The sequence below is a fragment of the Leopardus geoffroyi genome, chromosome B1 (assembly GCF_018350155.1).
Source record: "Leopardus geoffroyi isolate Oge1 chromosome B1, O.geoffroyi_Oge1_pat1.0, whole genome shotgun sequence".
In the NCBI taxonomy this organism is placed as follows: domain Eukaryota; kingdom Metazoa; phylum Chordata; class Mammalia; order Carnivora; family Felidae; genus Leopardus; species Leopardus geoffroyi.
Genome location: NC_059327.1, coordinates 170,781,992 through 170,801,154, shown reverse-complemented (window position 1 = coordinate 170,801,154; position 19,163 = coordinate 170,781,992). Strand labels below are relative to the sequence as shown.

The window sequence follows — 19,163 nt, the reverse complement described above, 5'->3', positions numbered from 1 at the left end:
CATGGCCAAAGCCAAGATTTAGAAGGGGTCATTTTGGATGTGGTGAGCAGATTGATTCAGATGGTAGATACTAGTAGCTGAAGATTATTTCCTGAAGTGCAGAAAGTGAAGCATCAAAGGAAAGTCGTCTTCTCAGATTTAGAAACGTGAGTTTGTACTCCTAATACCCCTTACAAGCTCTGACCTTAGACGTGTGCCTGATGGCAGTTTCCTTATCTAGATTGATTTATTGATTTTTCAGCCTCTTCTAGTCCAAAACTCCCATAATTGCCTGACAGCAGGAATGGCCATAAAAAGGTTGGACTGTGGGAGAGACTGATAATGAATCAAAAGGAATCCAGGATGCTCAGATAATTGCTAGAGTTTCTCTTCCATGCTTATAGATTATTTCGTTAGTGTTAGTTTTTTAGTATTGAGGACGGAGCGATACGTAAGAAGAGTTTTCCTCTAGCAAATGCGGGAAAATAAAAATGGGTCCACTTGTTTACAGTGTGTCAGTTGCTAGTTCATCCCCTTCTAGCTGCCCTCCCAGTGAGCCCCAGAGGAAAGGATGTGCCAGGCGTTCAATTCTGCATTTTAGGACGGGATTTTCTTGGGTATAGTTTGGCAAAGTAGGGCCCCTTTTTACAGGAGAAAGACCTATCTGTGATAGGGAGGGTAATGCTGTGATCTCAGTGGTTTAAAACCATGGAAATGTACTTCTTACTCTTGTGTAGCCCACTTCTGGCGACAGGGAAGAGTGGAGATGACTTTGCTTCCGGCAGTGGTTCAGGGATCCCAGCTGATTGAGACTCCATCCTCAGCACGTGACTTCTTTCTCAGGTCTTCCTGGGTGTCAACATCTAACCTGTAAATGCTGGAGGAGAGGGAGAATGGAACAGTACTTGGGAGGCGTTTTCGGGGCAGGCCTGCGTGTGATATATACTACTCTGCCTACACCCCATTGGCCAGAACTCTGTTATATGGCTACAGAAAATTGCAGAAGAGGGTGGAAAATGTAGCCAAGGTGGGAAATATGTGCTCAGGAGGAAAAGGAGACAAGTGGTGGGTTTTCTCTGCCACAGGAGGTGTGTTAGAATACCAGCATTGCTGAGCTGAACAATTCACAGAGTTGGTCCCGACTTCTTGGAATTGTAAGACAAAAACCTTCTAAAGCCCTCCTGATCTCTTCTTTGAGTACGTTCAATGCAGGTGGCTTAAATAGACCTATATTTCACACATTCTGGATGATGCATAGCACCCCTCAAACGTTTGGTAGATATTAATGATGGCAATTTACATTCCATCACTGTTTTGTTCGTATAAAACTCTTGTTTGGTTCAAGTTTCGCTTTTCCCTACAGTTTAGTCCTTTTTTTTTTTTTTTTTTGACCTCAGAAGGTTTATTAACATTTATCCTTCTGCTGAGGCAACTCTAAAAAGAAGTCTTTAAAAATGACATCTGTAACAGGTTTATAGTCAAGGTTAAATTGATCTCATGCTTAGGTTCAAAAACAGTTGCCATGTTAGATTAAATGAAAGTGCATACACCTTCATTCAGGATGCATAGTCAAACTCAGAAAGTGATCAAGGAAACCACGTAGAAAAACACTATTGAGCCAAATTAAAAGAGACACAAGGTAGGTAATTTTGTGATCATAGCTGCCTGTTGCAGCTGTACAAACCAAGCTAATGAGATGGTGATGTAATCTCTTGTTGCAAAGAATAAAGTGATTTCCCATGAGATTAAGCATGACCTTCCCAACCCTGTGCTCAAGGTCTAGATAGCTTCTCTGCTCTCCCCCAAACTCTAGGATCATTATTAGACGTGAATTTATAAATTGAATGATTTGTAGGGTAAGCTGAATTCTGCAATTTTTAAAAAAATCTTGCCTTTAATGTTTATGTTATAGTTCAGTAACAGACTTCTCATTGGTATAATTCCTAATGTCTGGATGGTCTTGTAATGTATCCTGTGTAGCTATATTCTCAGTGTTACATCCCTTGCAGAGCTATTATATTGGCTGCTGGAAGAATCAGAATGAACCAGAGTGAAGTAGAGGTTTGAGGTTTTTTCTTTTTAATCACAGATAAGAACAAATTTCTTCAGTTTGTATTTTATAACCATTAAACAAAGATTGAGGGTTGCCACAGCTGGATATTAAGTGTTACAAAGAGTTAATAAATTCAGCCTGTGGTCTAATCAGAACATCAGCATAATTCCTAGGTGTTTCAACAATTGTTTCTTTAAGGAATCGAATCTTTAATCTTTTAAGAACTATATTCCATAGAATTTGTGCAGAGCATGTCTTTAATTCACCTTCCCAAAAACTCAAGATGGCCATGCATTAGGTTGTGTGACAATGAACCACATATGTGCATAGTTCTGGTCTTCCTGTGGGTTTTAAATCTACTAGTGAGCATGCCCCATGAGGAAACAACCTGGGGTCTCTCCTGCCTTCCTTTATAACCCTGTGCCGAGCTTCAGGCCAGAACATCATGCATGCTCCATAAATATTTGTTGAGTACGTGAAGGAACATATGAAATATCCTTCCTTGAAATAGGTCACAGTGTGTTTCAGATTTAGAATGTGAGTTCAGTAGATACCATTTTAATTTCCATTGTATAAGAAACACATGTATTTTTGCTTACCTTTAATGTCATTAACTTTTTCATAATTGAGGATTATCCAAGATCATGACTTGCCTTCCTGTTTCTAGTCATTTCTGACCACACATATATTAGGCAAGCTATACACATTTGTTGAGTTGATTCATTTATGTAAGATTTTTGTCCAAATGTGGCCAGAGAAAGAACATAAGTAAAACTTATCTTAGTCTTTGGCAGCTGGCTGATGGAAAAATTGAAACTAAGATGACCTGAACTTACTTAGCAGAAAGAGGTATGCTCAGTATACTAAATGAGTATGAATATGCAAATTTCCACTTACCAAATGCTAGCAACACGCACTGTCCCACTGGCTCCTCACTATAATCCTGGATGGAAAGTGAGGTTTTCAAAATCCCCGTTTTGGGAATCCCAATAAGGGAAAACTGAGATTCTGATCAAGTGACTTCCCAAAGGCACATAGCTAATGAGTGTTCAATTTAGCTTTTAAAACCTAGACTACTTACTCCAAAGTCACTACACCTTCCTATTGATTAAGTGTCAAAGGTTCATTCTCCCATTCTCTCTCTCCTTCTCTTTGTGTGTGTGTGTGTGTGTGTGTGTGTGTGTGTGTGTGTGTGTGTGTGTTGAGTTGTACTTTGATGGTACATACTGAAGCCGGACTTTCTAAAGCGCTAAGTTTCAGTATAAAATGACTGGCCTAAGACATAAAGGCTGTCCTGTCCCTAAGACATGAAGGTCTTCACATCTGCCTGGAGCTCAGTCTTTTCTTCTATAAAAATGGTGGAATGGGGGCGCCTGGGTGGCTCAGTCGGTTGAGCGTCCGACTTCGGCTCAGGTCATGATCTCGCGGTCTGTGGGTTCGAGCCCCGCGTCGGGCTCTGTGCTGACAGCTCAGAGCCTGGAGCCTGTTTCAGATTCTGTGTGTCTCCCTCTTTCTCTGACCCTCCCCTGTTCATGCTCTCTCTCTGTCTCAAAAATAAATAAATGTTAAAAAAAATTTTAAAAAAATGGTGGAATGAATACATGACCTGTCTCTATAGGATAGGATAGTTGGAGCTGGTACATCTCAGAAGGTTCATGAATATGAAATATCATCATCTCTTTAAAGTATGTCATCAGTAAGTATTTATTGAAAATATTTATATTTTAGTTTACATAGGAAGGCAATCGTGGTTTTCAATTAAATTGCAAGTGAATATCCTTGACTCTTATTCATAGCTTTATTTTGAAACGTGCAAGAAACGTCCTTGGTTTAATGCAAAATACACGATAAGCAGGTGTTGGGCATTCCTGCAATGTAAATTCAGTGTAATCTTCTATTGTTGTGTACTGTAAACTGTGTACAGAGCAGGTGCAATGTTTATATTAGAAAATATACCTGCCTTGATCTTTTAAGAATACTTTGGCATTTTATTTTTTAATTTGTGGTTAAACATTTTGACAGATGTCATAGTTTATTTGCTGCTCTTTTAATTAAGGTCTAGAATCATAGTTGTTTTTTTTTTTTTTTTTTGACACCATGTGACAGGAAAGATTTCTGCCTTATAATTCTACAAAGGAAAAATATAATGAAGTACTTAAGACTTTGAAAAATCTAAACCTGGATAAAAGAGGGGTTGGTGAGCATTGTTATTAAAATTATTAATACAAAGGTGCCTCTTTAAAGGAAGAGTTTTAACTTATAAATTCTTTGTTAGGGTGTTTGTTGTTCTTTCTGCTTTGGCTAATCAGCGGCAAAGCTTGGGGATCTTGTACCAATGGTATTTCTATTTCATTAGAAAAATCTAAAAGCATTAGAGAAGATGCTTGATCTAAAATGCTATGAATTGAATTAGTATAAAATAAATGCTTACACACAAATGTAGAGAAACATTTATAGAGAGCTTATTATGCACCAGGCTCTGTGCTAGCTCCTTACATATTTTGTCACATTTATGCCTCAGTGATGCCAGTGCAATTGGTATTATTGTATTTCTGTGTTATAGTCAAGGAAACTGAAGTCATTGGACTTGGTCCTAAGTAATACTCCTAGTGAATGGCCGAGCTGGGCTTTGGATTCGCCAGTTGGACTCTGGAGCCAGTGCTCTCAACCCTGTCAGCTCCATATCTGTCTGCAGTCAACAGCTATTAAAAAAGGACACAGGGGGGCGCCTGGGTGGCGCAGTCGGTTAAGCGTCCGACTTCAGCCAGGTCACGATCTCGCGGTCCGTGAGTTCGAGCCCCGCGTCGGGCTCTGGACTGATGGCTCAGAGCCTGGAGCCTGTTTCCGATTCTGTGTCTCCCTCTCTCTCTGCCCCTCCCCCGTTCATGCTCTGTCTCTCTCTGTCCCCAAAATAAATAAACGTTGAAAAAAAAAAAAAAAGGACACAGGTCCACGTATATAGATAAGGCATACTCTCAAAGGTGCATTGTTCAGCCTCCAAGTAATATTGGTAAGTGGCAAAGCAGGGTGTAGGACAGTGGGTATGATTTGCTACATCTGTCCTTTTAAGATATATATATATATATATATCTATATATATATAGATATATATAGATATATACACACACACACACACACACACACATACATATCTATCTCTCTCCCTCTCTCTCTCTCTCTCTCTATATATATATATATAGATATATATCTATGTATCTATATATATATATCTTTATACATTTTCTTTGCAAGGTCTTTAAGGTTACCTTCCAGGAATAGTCTGGGGCCCTGTGAGACTGGGGTCACAGTGAGACTTATGTTCTATTGTATATCCTTTTGGATTATCAATAATGTGCACAGAAAACATTTTAAAATCCAGCTTAAAATGGCACTGTTAAGAACTAGTGAGAAAAGTAACACATCTTAAGTGTTTCATATATTTAAAAACTTTGCTTTGGGTACATCATATCTATCTGCTTATTTTAAACCATAAGATATGGGACATTAACACTGCCCAAGAGAGCATGCTGATCCAGGAAACTTGGGTGCTGGGCCTGATTATACCACTAATCAGCTCCGGAGAAGTTACTCATTCATCATCATCATCAGGCTTCAGTTTTCTAAGCGGTAAAATGAGGAGAGAACACGTTGTCTTCTGACATAAAAAACCAATAATTCCAAAATAAGTTACAAAGAAGCGCTTTTTAAAAAAGATTAGACTCACGGTTAAAACTAAGTGGGGTCATGAAAAGAGTGCCGTCTTGACTCTTGGCAGGCGAATGGGTACGCGTCTGCTCTGAGTGGTGCCTGATGGTGGCAGTGTGTTGGAATTGCAGGGAAAGTTACCAAGAACAGGCAACTGATCCTTGGAGCAAACCACTATCCTGTCTGTCATAAGCACCAGGGCAATATTTCTCAGTTCATTAATACGCAGTGTGTCAGAGTCAAACATAGGCTGTGTTTAAGACTAATTCACTATACTGTTTCAATGAATCTTTTGTTACTGATTTGTAGAGATCTATCAAGCATAGGTTCTTCAGAATTTTTTTATAATTTCGGATTCCATGAATTGTAACAGAAGTTGGCAGACTTATTCTGTAAAGAGCCAAATAGGAAAAATTGTCTGCTTTGTGGGCCATATGTTCTCTGTCATAGTAACTCAACTGTGCTGTCACAAAAGCAGCAGTAGACCGTACATAAATGAAGGGGTATGGCTGTGCTCCAGTAAAACTTTTTTTTATTTAAAAATTTTTAAAATTAAGTTTATTTATTTTGAGAGAGAGAGAGAGTGAGCAGGGGAGGGGCAGAGAGAGAGGAAGAGAGAGAATTTCAAGCAGGCTCTGCACTGACAGTGCAGAGCCCGACGTGGGACTCGAACTCATGAACTGTGAGACTGTGACCTGAGCCAAAACCAAGAGTCAGATGCTTAACCAACCCAGGCACCCCTACAACTTTGTTTACAAAACAGGCACTGGGCCATGTTCGGCCCATGGGTTGTAGTATGTGGAACCCGGAGTTGTAATAAACCCCTGGCCTAAGTTTCTCTTTGCACTGCATCCTGAGATAAGTTACCCGATGGCCTCTCCTCTAATTCCTGACTGTGGGAATAAATGCGCGCATTCTACATCTCCTTACCTTCAACTATTCCTTTCTGAATAACCTGGTTTGCAAATGCGACGCTCCACCACATCATCCCAGTGCCAACCCTATTTTCGTTTTACAGGTTGCCTTCCTTATTTCTTTTCACTCTGAACTATTTCCTGAAGACAAGTAGTTATAGTGGTTTCTTTTGCATTCCTTTGCTTATATTACCATTTTTACGTGATTTTAACCTTTACCCCCCCACCCCCAAATATTTTGTTCACATATCTTCTGTACCTAGGGAATTGTGGTGAGCCTTATTTAGAATCTTTAAGACATGATTGGTTAACCTCTGGCTAAACATATTCTTCCCTTTCTTAAGTGAAGATCACCCACATTTAATAAGCCACTCTCAAGGAGCAAAAGGGTCTGGAGGTAGAATTAGTCTTGGCAAATTATTGCAAAGACAGATGTTGGTTCCTGAACTTAATGCATTCCTGGAGAGACCCCTGCCTTGGCCAGGAAATTTGGGAACAGGCCTTGCCTATAGTAACAGTTGGCTTCAATCCTAGACAGTTCCCACCCACCCCCATTCCTGTTCGAATCCTTGTCCCTTCCCTTGATACAGCTCCCCGTCTCCATCCCTTCTTCTCTCCCAACATTTCTAAGTTCTAAAACTTCGCCCACTCTGGACAAACTTGACGTAGGCAAAGCTTTTCACTTGTACGCATGAAGGCTCATAGATTACTGAGATTTACTACATGCTTTAAATTCACTACTTTTCCTATTCAGCAATTTGGCTATAGCCCCGGATAAAGGTGATTTGTGTGATCCATCTTGCTTTAATGTCTCACTTGACATTCTGCCTTTTTCGTGACAGGTTGCTGAATGCTATAAAGCCAGGACTTGTTAAAAAGATCAATAGATTGCCTACCCCCATTGCGGGATTGGTGAGTATCCAGAATTGAGATTTATTTTCCAATATTCCTTTGCTCTAACCTAAGGGTCATGACAGTGCCATTTATTACAGTGCTCCCCTGCAATATATATTCCACTTGAATGAGAATGCATTGAATCCATTAAACTGAGAGGTCACTTAAAAATGGAAGATCGCAGTTCCGCTTAAATGGCATCTTAGCCTTTGTTTGTATTTTTCCCATGAGTGATAAGAACCTTCATTCTTAAAGAGGTAAATTTGTTTTGAGGTGAGAGTATGATAATTAGGTTGACCCCAGGGGAAGAATGTGATTGTAATGATTTCAGTTTTTCACTGCATTCCCCTGGAAGGAAGGGGAGTGGGGGTAAGGAAAGAGAAGTTCATGATTAACAAACAGCACTTCCATCATAAACTGCTGTTTTCAACCTTAAAATCTACTTGTGTTTAAATACCACATTTGTAGACCAACTCTTCTAAAGACGTAATGGACACTAAAGTGATCCTTACGTCATCTGGAGAATTGTTGAAGCAAAGCCCTTGCCCTTCTGAACCTGTCCGTTTAAACAGACAAAATTCACATATTCACACGTGGCTAGAGGCAGATTTTTATGCATTGATATGTTTCCTAACTCTTGGCAACTAATCTTAATTCTCTAGTTGATGTTGCCTTTGATGTAAAAAGGGGGGAAAGGTGGACGATCAAGAAGACAAACACACCTTAGTTCTGGAAGGAACGTGGACACATACACATGTGCACAAAAAGCTGAGGATATGTGTGGCCTGGTAAGGACTCACTGTGTCCATTGTGACCTCCTTCTCTGCATGTGGTTTTTGCAAAAAGCAATTAGAAAAAAAATGTCAAGAATTTAGGCAGCCTCCTACATAGACCTTATTGGTTGTTGTTAAAAAATTTCTCCGCCATATCAGGATGACTCATTGAAATTAGATGTATCCATCTTCCCCCAATCATGCTCTGTCTCTCTCAAAAATGAATGAACATTAAAAAAAAAAAGAAAGAAATTAGATGTATCCCCTCCCCCCGCAAAAAAACTGTGTTTGAGAACATGTGAGGGTCATGGTAATAAGGTACCTGATTTCAGCAAGTTAACGAAGTTGATTTTTTTTATCATAATAATTGCTATTTCTGTGGATGCATTTTATTTCCCATACTGGTTAGTAGTAAGCTGGTGACTAGTCACTAAAAACCCCTCTAATTTTGTTTATCAGAATCATGTAGCCAAGTAAGTTAATAAATGGATGGATAGATAGACAGATTTGGAAGGAATGGATTTGAATAATTTTATAAAATAAGTAATCCATATATCTGTATTATATATTATATATGTAGTAATGTGTACATATATTATTCTAAAACTTTTTATTAAGTCCATTTCTTCCAGATGTTAAGGTCATAGTCTTAATGATGCTGACAAATATCTGTGTGGCCCCAAGCCTGTGGCATCTCCTGACCTTGGAACTCTGGGATTTCATGTTATCGGAACAAAATGTGTAGCCTGAAGTCAAGGGAGGTCCCAGTACAATCCATGTCAACAGAAGCAAGTAGCCCAGGGTCCAGAAAGCTAAGGAGAAGGAGTTTTGAAACCTTAATTCAAATGCGAATCATAAATCATTTTAGTAAAATTAAGGGTTTAGGACATGTGCATTGATCTTTATATCATTTCTTATCATAGATCAAATGTTGTTCTTACATGATGCCTCTACTTGGAGCAGGCAGGAGTTCGAGTCACAAAAACAAGGGGCTCTGGTTGCTTTGCTTCCATTTATGTCCTTGACTTTTATTTCTCCTCTTTCCTTTTTCATTTGAGTGTCCTTTTTACTTTATCCTTTCCATCATTTTTTCTCTCTCTTGCCGTTTTCCAAATAATACTTCCTCACTTACCTTCATTATTCATCACTTACATCTTCTTTACCATTTTATTATTGTGATACTGTCATTTATAATAAGAAATAAATATTTGGTCTTTGTCCGCTTCGGGCACAGAACTCCTAAAACCCTTGGAACTTCCAAAGCAACAAGAACAGCAGCGGGGAGGATCTTTGTAGTGATATTTGGTCTTTTGTCATTGGTTCCTGAAATAGCTCCAGTTCCTGAGGTTTGAAGGAGTATCTTGTTATTCATAACAAGCCCTCCCAGCCCCCACTTCAACCACACCTTAATTTATGTAAACAGGTGACTTTTGGAGAGCCCTAAGGGGTGTGGGGGGAGCTGGTTCCCAGGGGAACCAACCAGGTGATTAGAGGGCTGGAACTTTCAGCCCCAACCCCCAAACTTCAGGGAAGGGAGAGGGGCTGGTGATTGAGTTCAATCGCCAATGGCCAATGAAGCCTCCATAAAAACCCAAAAAGGACAGAGGTTTGGAGAGCTTACAGGCTGGTGAGCCCATGGAGATTCGGGGAGAGTGGTGGTCCCAGAAAGCATGGAAGCTTTCTGCCCTTTCCCACATGTCTTGCCCTATGTACTTTTTCATGGGGCTGTTCATTTGTGTCATTTATAATATCTTTATAATAAACTGGTAACTGTGTGCACATATTTCTCTGAGTTCTATGAGCCACTCTAGCGAATTAATCAAGCCCAAGAAGGGGGTCATGGGAACCTCAGATTTACAGCCTGTTGGTCAGAAGCACAGGTAACAACCTGGCTTTGGGATTGGCATCTGAAGTTGGGAGAGGGGCAAGTCTTATGCAACTGAGCCCTTAACCTGTGGGATCTGACACTCTCTCCAAGTAAATAGTGTCAGAATTGAGTGAATTGCTTGATGGTATTGAAAAAACACACAACAGAGTTATCCTTAGTTCAAAAAAGTACTTGTATAAGCATAGTTAATTGCTACCCATTCATTAACGATTCCTGAAACTACAAATCTGGTCAAACCCTTTTTCTCTCCTCCGTTTACCTTCAAAACAACATTGCCAAAAACTAGGGCGGTAGTGGGGGTCCTGGCAAGAAACAAAACTGCCACCCTTCTCCCCTCCATCCCCCCATTCTGTTAATGTCCTTCTAGGTTCTCTCTTCAAACCTATGGTCTGCTGCCTTTCCGTACCCATGTTCTTGTCTGTCTCCCTGACTCCAGCTCTTTATAACAGTGACCCAAATCATCACTGCTCACCACTTTTTTTTCTCCTGAACTCTGAACCTCTTGTTCTGTTTACTGGACGGCTCCATCCCAATGTCCTATCAGCACCACAACTTAACGTATTCAAATTAGACTTAATTCAAATTAGACTTAAATGACCACTCCCACTCACCAATTTCCCAATGTCAGTAAAGGCATCATAGACATGCACAGGCCCGGTTCAGCTCTCAAGAGAATTTGGCAACTTTCTCCAATCTGTCCGCTTGTCTGAGTCTCCTTGGCCACCAGACAAGGCCTAGAGCAGGCCTCATCTCTTGCCTGGATTATTACAGTCAACCCATAGTTCCTCAAATATTATTCACTCTCATGCGCGATGCCTTTGCTCATGATACTTCTTATGAATATAATGCTTTCCCCCTGGATTCTTGACACAGTCCCATTTATTTATCAAGACCCACTTCCTTGGTGAAGCCTTTAATGTTTATGGTGCATACAGTCTTATTATAGAATACAGTTAGCATTTCTTGGTTTAGGAAAAATGACTTAATATATTAGAGAGATCAAAGATAGCTCTGTTGAAATACGCTTTGGGGAGTAAGATTTTGAATAACTGTTGTTAACAATTTGAAATAGAAGGTATGTAAATGGTTTAGTATTCATGCTAAGATATTGTAGCTTTAAACAGTTGATTGGCCATAATCAAACTTACCAATACGTATAATGGGTACAACTGATGTAAGGTGTCCTAGTGATGCACTAAGAAGTCACAGCATCACGTCGATAGAGTGTCTGCCAAATCCAACTCTGAGGGTACAATCAGACAAATCCAATTTGAGGAGACATACTGTGAAAACACCTCCCAAAGCCTGGAAAAATGGTTACAGATGAAAGGTGACTTCGGAGATATGCCAAAGGACATGTGATCCTTGGTTGAGAAGGAGCAACTATGATAGACGTTATTGGGACAATTGGGGCAATTTGAGTGTAGATTGAATATTGGATAACAGTATTCTCTCAGTATTGAACTTCCTGCATGTGACAAGCATATTGTCAAAGATAGTTGTATAATTAGGGGAATGAATTCTCTTGATGGCAGGAGGTGTATCTAGAGATGAAGTGTCACAATGTGTACATTAATCCTCCAAGTGTTCCGCAAAAAGAAGTCAGTGTATGCAGTGTATAATTTTATATATACATACACTGGACAGAGAGAGACAAAAGAAAGAAGGGAAATGTGGCAAAATGTTGGATCTAGAGAAAGGGTATAGAGTTTTCATGGTACTGTTCGTGCAACTTTTTGGTAGGCTTGAAAATTTGCAATACAGAGTTGGAGATTAAAAAACATTAATTCTCTTATCTTTTCTTGAGGGACTGGGTGGGGTCTTGAATAAGCAGTAGATTTGAAGATGGCAGAGGCCACCTTGGGTTAGCAGAGATGCAGTCCTTTATGTGGGCATAGTCTTCACGTGACATTTTCTTCCTCTTTTATTGGTGACAGGAAAAAGCAGACAGAGCCCCTCAAATGCACCTACAGACTTCTAGGCTGGTTTTGAACTTTGTCAGGGGTTGACAGCTCACTGACCATCTAGTAATCAAGAAGTCCTCAGTAGCGGGGGCTATGGAGATCTAGGAAGCGTGGCAAGAGGGCTTTTCATGCCTGGAACCCATGCCTGTGTGTCTTAATGGCCTGGTGTTGAGAAGAATCCATTAAGATGGCCCAGCTGCTTGACTTGAAGATAAATAGAAAAGTGTGTTTTCACATAGCAATCGCAAATTATAAACACGTGTAGATTTACAAAGCATGAATAGGTGTATTTTAGCCCCTGAGTTGAGCTGTGGTTACAAAGAATTCAGGGGTGAAGGTGTTAAAACAAAGTAGTTGAAAATGATTTCCTGGCAAGAATGCAAAGACCCTGGATCCAGGTCTGGGTTTCTTCTGTAACGATTGCTGACACATGAAGCCGCGTGGTGACTGCCTGCAGATGTGTGCATTCTTTTCTAGGTGTTAGTGATACTGTTAGCTCTTGCCAGAGAGAAAGACCTCAAATTTAGGTCTTGGCATACCAAAGACTTTAAAAAACGCTGCCCTGTAATCTGCCAGTTGGTCAGGATTGCACAATCGAGCCACATCCTGAAACTCAATTTAATGGTCGTTAGAGATGGTGCTAAATTGTTTCATCCCAGAAACAGACTTTGTGCGAGAGACACAAATGTACGAAATCCTTGCTAACAATAGGAATTTAGGGATTAAGCTTTTTCTTGCCCAGATTTTAATTGTTACAGCCATTGTGTATGTGGGGGTGTGTGTGTGCACGTGTGAAGTATAATTGGAAAGAGATGATACTTGGGGATTCTGCCCCCGGGTGCTGAACCTTTCTAGAGCTGTCATGAAATATTTGCTTGATCTTGCGTGTGAATCCATGAGGATGAAAGTGATCTGAGAAAAAGAGAATTTTACAGCTAGAAGGGCATCTCAGAGATAATTGTTTTACAGATGAAGACATGTGGGTCTATAAAGGGGAGCTATTTGCCCAAGATCACACAGAGAAAACGCTGAGATGGATCCAGAGCCCAGGCCACCCTCCTCCCTGGTTGTGTTACTCATAAATGCTCCCAGAAAGAGGAGAGAGCAAAGACTTGCTTTTTGATAAAGTTCATCTCTCTTTTTCCTTCTTTCCTTTTGGCTGCTACTTTCAAAATATCTTCCCAAGCTCTATAAAAGGCTTTACTTCATGGAACGTCTCTTTGCCTGATGAATGCTGGAAATTCGACTTTAGCTGGAGTTCAGTAGAATATAGCAGAAATGAAACTGGCCAAATTGTCCTACCACTTAGTTACCCTAGCCCACTCAAAAACTTATTCTTTAGAAAGAGGATGTATTTTTCTTTAATCAAAAGATAATATTTCAAATATACTTAGAGCAGAGCTTCCTGAAATGGATACAAATGTAAATTTCCATAAACTTTGTGTACTTTAGGAAGCTTTCCGGGGGTTTCTGCTTTATTTTATGAAACTGATACCAGAACAGTTGATATTTCATTTTTCGAGGGAGGTCAGAGCAGGGGAAAAGATGAAAAGGCAGTCGAGATTTCCACATTATGAGAAGATTAAAAATATTATTCAGGACAAAAGGCAAATGCACGGAGCTGTTGAAAACTGAGTAGCAGTTGTGAAAGCCCTTACACAAACTTAATAATTTTAGGAAGATGACAACACCATAAATTTGAGTCCCAGGTGTTTTGGGTGTCTGTCTGCCAAGGGCTGGTTTCCTGCAAATTCTACCTGGAGGTTAGCTCTTGTGTGTCTCAGCTCATCCCCAGCAGTGTCTGATATTTTAGGTTTATATTCCACAACTGCCTTTGGAATTTCTCAAGCATTTCCCTTCTCTTCAGCAATCTGTCTTATAGGTGTCCTCAGGAGAAGCTGCTCCAAGTTGTGTTCTCTGCCTCTGTTTCTCCTCCAGTTAAAGTTAACATTTTAGGCCAGGAGGGAGGCAGAACAGGCACAGAGGGAGGCCAGAGGTGTAAGTGACCAGAATGATCACCGTCATACATTCACTACCTAGCATGTGTCAGGTATGGTGCTAGATCATCCTTAATCTTTACAATTGCCCTGCACTGTAGTTATTGCTGTATCTTTATACGTGTCAGGAAACAAAAGTGCAAAGAAGTAAGTTACCAGCTTTCCGAAAAATAAGAGGCAGAATTGAAATTTGGATCCCAGTTTGCCCAACTCCAGAGACCGTGCCCTTTCTACCGTGTTGCACTATCTCCTTTAGGCCTTGCGCGGTATCATTGAACCTCAGCACTCCCGAGCATCCGCTTTTGGAGGTGACAGCCTCTGAGGAGACAGCATATGTTTTTAGAAGATAACTTCTCATCCCTCTCGCTTAAGATTTATTAACTTTACCAAATTGAGACAGTGTCCTGTTTTCAATGTAGTATTTCTACTCTTCTATGAAATCACTCTCCATGTGGCCACACCTCAAGCATCGTAGTCAAAGAAGCACCGGTTCAACAAATGATAAAATAATAGAAGAACATTAGAAATCTTTACTGAATCTTTCAAAAGAATGTCATAGAGTGATTTCATTTATAACATGCAGCAAAACTTTCTAAAACACTCTCTATTTTTCTCTCTTTACACACACACACACACACACACACACACACACACACACACCCCTCATGCTTGCCAACTCACTTCAAATCTCTCTCCATCTCCAACTACCTAAAATCTTCCAAACTCACACTGTACGAGGTCTTGTCTGTCTTGCTTCTAATCCCTTTCTGTGTCACGAATAACCCTCAGCCTTTTCTAGTGCAAAGCAAGCACTACTCTCAGCTCCTTTCAACTCCCCCTTCACACATGGTTCTGATTCTGGGTAACAAAAACTCGGTAAGAAGCAGACAGAGAATTCTCCTTCATGGCCAGGGGAGGAGGAGGGACTTGGAATGCTTCCACTCAGGGTATTTTTCCTGCCTCACTCTGCTCTTTGTGGTAGTTGCAGGGTATGATGAGGGTTCTCTGGAGGTGGTCTTGCTCCTCTTTAGAGGACAGGTAAAAGCTGGTAAGTGAGTGATGTTCTGTGTGAAGGAGGTATTTTTGCTGAGAAGGAATGAATAGATCATGTGAAGAAGCTCAGCCAAAATTGAATTTAATGACACGCGTTCCGTTATCCTCATCCTTGGCACGGTGAGAGAAACCTGGGTTGTTCCCATACCACACACAGAAGGAGCGCTCAGTTTGCTGCTTTTGAGTTTGGTACCAAAGTAGGGATGGTGGTTAGCGTTTTAGTAGGTTTGGACGTAACAGAACCCAGACTGTAGGAAACACAACAACAAAACGCACGAGGTCTTAGGTACTCAATCCTGCATTCAGTTGAATGGTAGAGTATGAACCTAGAGGGTGCTTGGTTTATTTGATGCCCCTCCCCCAAGTCAGTATGGCTCGTGCACTGCTCGTTGTAACAGCATCCACAGGTAGCTTCTAAAAGTACAGATTGTCTCACGTCTCTTATCCTCTCAAATAACTTTGTATGGCTGCCCACTGCATTCGGAATATAATCCAAATACCTCAGAAAGACATTTTGGCTTTCTCTGAGCTAAAGTAACATTTGAGGTTTATTCTAGGTTTATTTCCCACTGAATATCTGAATATCCCACTGAATATCCCACTGAATATCCCACTGAATATCCCACTGAATATTCCCACTGAATATCAAAAGTCTTGGCCACATAGGGAATACAACATGAAAATGTGACCATTGATGAGAACCATTCTCCAGTGAGTTGGACAGAGTGAAAGGTAACTTTGATTACTACTAATGTGATTGGATCCAACCAATAAGTTAGTCTCCTTGCACATCTTTTTTGAGTACTTGGGAAGATTCAGTAGAGTTTTTTGTTCTTCCCGTTCATCCTGTGTTTAATGTCTACCTTCTGATTTTCTTATTTGGTGAGTGTATTAGTTATCCATTACTGTGTAACAAATGACCCCAAGATTTAGAGGCTTAAAGCAACTTTTATTACCTCATACTTCCTGTGGTCAAGACTCTGGGCATGGCTTAGCTGGGGCCCTGGTTCAGGGTCTCTCAGGAGGCTACAATCAAGGAGTTGGCCGATGTCATATCAAGACTTGATTAGGGAAGGATCTACTTCTAAGCTCATTCATGTGGATACTGGCAGGATTCAGTTCCTTGCAGGATGTTGGCCAAAGCCATCCTCAGTTCCTTTCCATGTAGGCCTGTTCACATAAAATAGCTCACAATGTGGCAGCTTGCTTCCTTAGAGTAAGCAAGCAAGAAGAACCAGAGAGAGAGAGAGAGAGAGAGAGAGAGAGAGAGAGCAAACAAGATGGAAGTCACAGTCCTTTATAACATAATCTCAGAAGTGACATTTTATCACTTCTGCCATATTCTATTAATTAAGAAGTCACTAATCCAAGTCACTAATCCAGCCCACACTCAAGAGGAGATTACATAGGACCTGTATACAGGAGGAAGGGTCACTGGGAACTATTCAGAAGCTGCCTGCCACATTGAATGATATAGTATGTTTATTGAGAAATCAGGGCATAGACTTCTTCTTTTCCTGAAAATGCATCTCTTATAGTTACAGGACTTTAAAGATAACACAGTTTTCTTTGGCCCACCTCTCTTGCATGGCATCTAAGATCTGTCTTCCAGTTTTCTTCTGCACGCATACACCAAAGAGAGATGGTGTGTTCTCTTTTGCTTTCCAAGTAAAAATCTACTTGTGACTCAAGACATAATTCCTGCCTCTCAGGAGATCACCTTCTGGGAGACAAATACACAAATAAGGTCTAAGAAAGGTAGGCTGTGAAATGTTAATGAAATCGAATCTTCAAGGAGGAACAAGGAAGAACATTCTATTTGAGATTAAGAACTTAGGAAGTTGTGGGATTTGAACTGCGCTTCCACAAATAGTGAGGAGCACTGGAGTTGGGGGAAGCACATTCTAGCCTCTGAGGACGGAATGAGAAAGGTTCTGAGGCACAAGAGCCTGGGTCTTGTCTGAGAGGGGATAGTATTTTTGCCTATGGCTGCAGCTGGAGCCTCAGGATCCCTGAGAGAAATCAATGCGGTGGAAAATGGACAAGGAATTGCAAGCTGAGACCAAAAATGCCACCTGGAGGTGTTTGGACAAGTTTTGTATGTGGTAAGAGCCACTGGAAACAAAGGAATCTTGTGTTCCAGACAACTCTGGTGGCTATGTGGAAAGCAGATTGTGTAAAGAGACCAGCAGCAAAAATCAATCAGGAGACAAGTAGTCCAAATAAGAGATGATGAGCACCTAAATCTTGGTAGAAACGGTGGGAGTGGAGGTGAGGGGACAGGACTTATGTTTCTGTGTTTTTCCTTGAATAGAATATGCCATCAATTATAAGACATACGATTTTTTAAAGTATGACTAATTGAAAAAACTGCCAATTAAATTATGGCACAGCACTTAGACACCAGCAATGGAAAGATGCGTCTTTATTTCAGAGGTTAAAAAAATGTACTTTGTAGAATTGATGAAATATGATAAATAATCTTAGGAAGATGACATCTACATTTTGGACTTGAACAACTTGGAGGAGAATGATGCCATTAACAGGCATCGTGGGAGCAAGGGATGAGAGGTGGGTTCCAAGAGAAAAGATGAATTCTCTTTTGGACATATTGAGTTGGCTATATCTAAGAGATATTCATTCATGTGCAGATGTCTGGCAGACAACTAGAAATGTTGGTTTGGAACTCAAGGAAAAAGTTAGAAAAAATTGGATGAGGTTAATGAATGGATTATTTTGAAGTTAAATCCTTATGCTTACATACATATGAAGACAAATTATTTCTTTTTCGGAAGCCACAAGCTTTGAAGCTTTTCCATCCCAAATTATAGTCTTATCTTTGGAGTGTGTGAGCTACATTGGCAGAGAGAGTGAGGAGGAAGGAGAGGTGTTGAAATTAGTTTGAGACCACGGGAGGAGCCCTTAATAATCGTACTTAGATACGAAAATTATGACAGATCGTGACTTAGAAAGATCTTCGTATAGTTGACTGTTCATTGAAGTATAATATCCCACCAATCCCATACCCTCTAGCCTCTTTTATATTCTGTGATCCTTCCCTCTTAATACTAGGTAGGCAGGTTAGTTTGCTAGGGCTCCTGTGACAAAGTACCACCGCCCGGGGGACTCAAATAACAGAAATTAACTTTCTCACAGTTCTGGAGGCTGGAAATCTAAGATGTAAGGGTTGGTTCCTTCTGAGGCCTCTCCCCTCAGCTTGCAGACAGCCATCTTCGTGTGGTCTCCTTTCTGTGTGTGTGTGTGTGTGTCGGTGCCCTAATCTCTTCTCATAAGGACACCAATTATATTGGATTAGGGCCCACTCTAATGACTGAATTTAGTTCAATTACCTCTTTAAATACCCTTTCTCCCAATACAGTCACATTTCGGAGTTACTGGGGCTTCTGACTTCAACGTATAAATGGGGAACGGGAGTACACAATCTAGCCCCTAACAGTGAGTAAACCAGCTGAGCACTTAAATTCTTATTTGCATATGTTATGAATGCCTAGACTTGCTAGATAAAATCCTCTTTACGCACCACAAATTATTTTTCCAAGCTTGTTTCCATAATTATTTTGTGTCTCTGCCGAGGTGGAAGGTTATATATAGCAGTGCTATAAAACTTTTTTTTTTTCTAGTCCCCTCCCCCCCCCCCCCCTTCCTGTCCCTGGGGGAAAAAAAAATCCAAAACAAAAAAACCCATTCTTTGAAGAAAGAAACCACTTGTTCTCCCTTATCTTTCATTGGACAGCATTTAGTAGTTTGTGACATTACATCAGTTCCTCACTTTTATCCCCCTCAGGAACAGACCTTCAGTTAGGAACTGTGAGGAAAAAATATATAATAGCAGGAAATACATATTTCAGTCTAAGTTTTACTTCTTTTATATATATATATATATATATATATATATATATATATATATATATATAGTCATAGT

General features: G+C 40.3%; 1 protein-coding gene across 8 annotated transcripts in view; it reads left to right on the top strand.

Moving 5' to 3' along the window:
• LIMCH1 (LIM and calponin homology domains 1) overlaps positions 1-19,163 on the top strand; it is a 330,658-nt gene that overhangs the window by 143,861 nt on the left and 167,634 nt on the right. For all 8 annotated transcript variants that reach the window (XM_045474223.1, XM_045474232.1, XM_045474227.1 and 5 more), the window contains exon 3: positions 7,494-7,563. In XM_045474223.1, the coding sequence (XP_045330179.1) occupies positions 7,494-7,563 (70 nt within the window). The remainder of the gene's footprint in view (positions 1-7,493; positions 7,564-19,163) is intronic.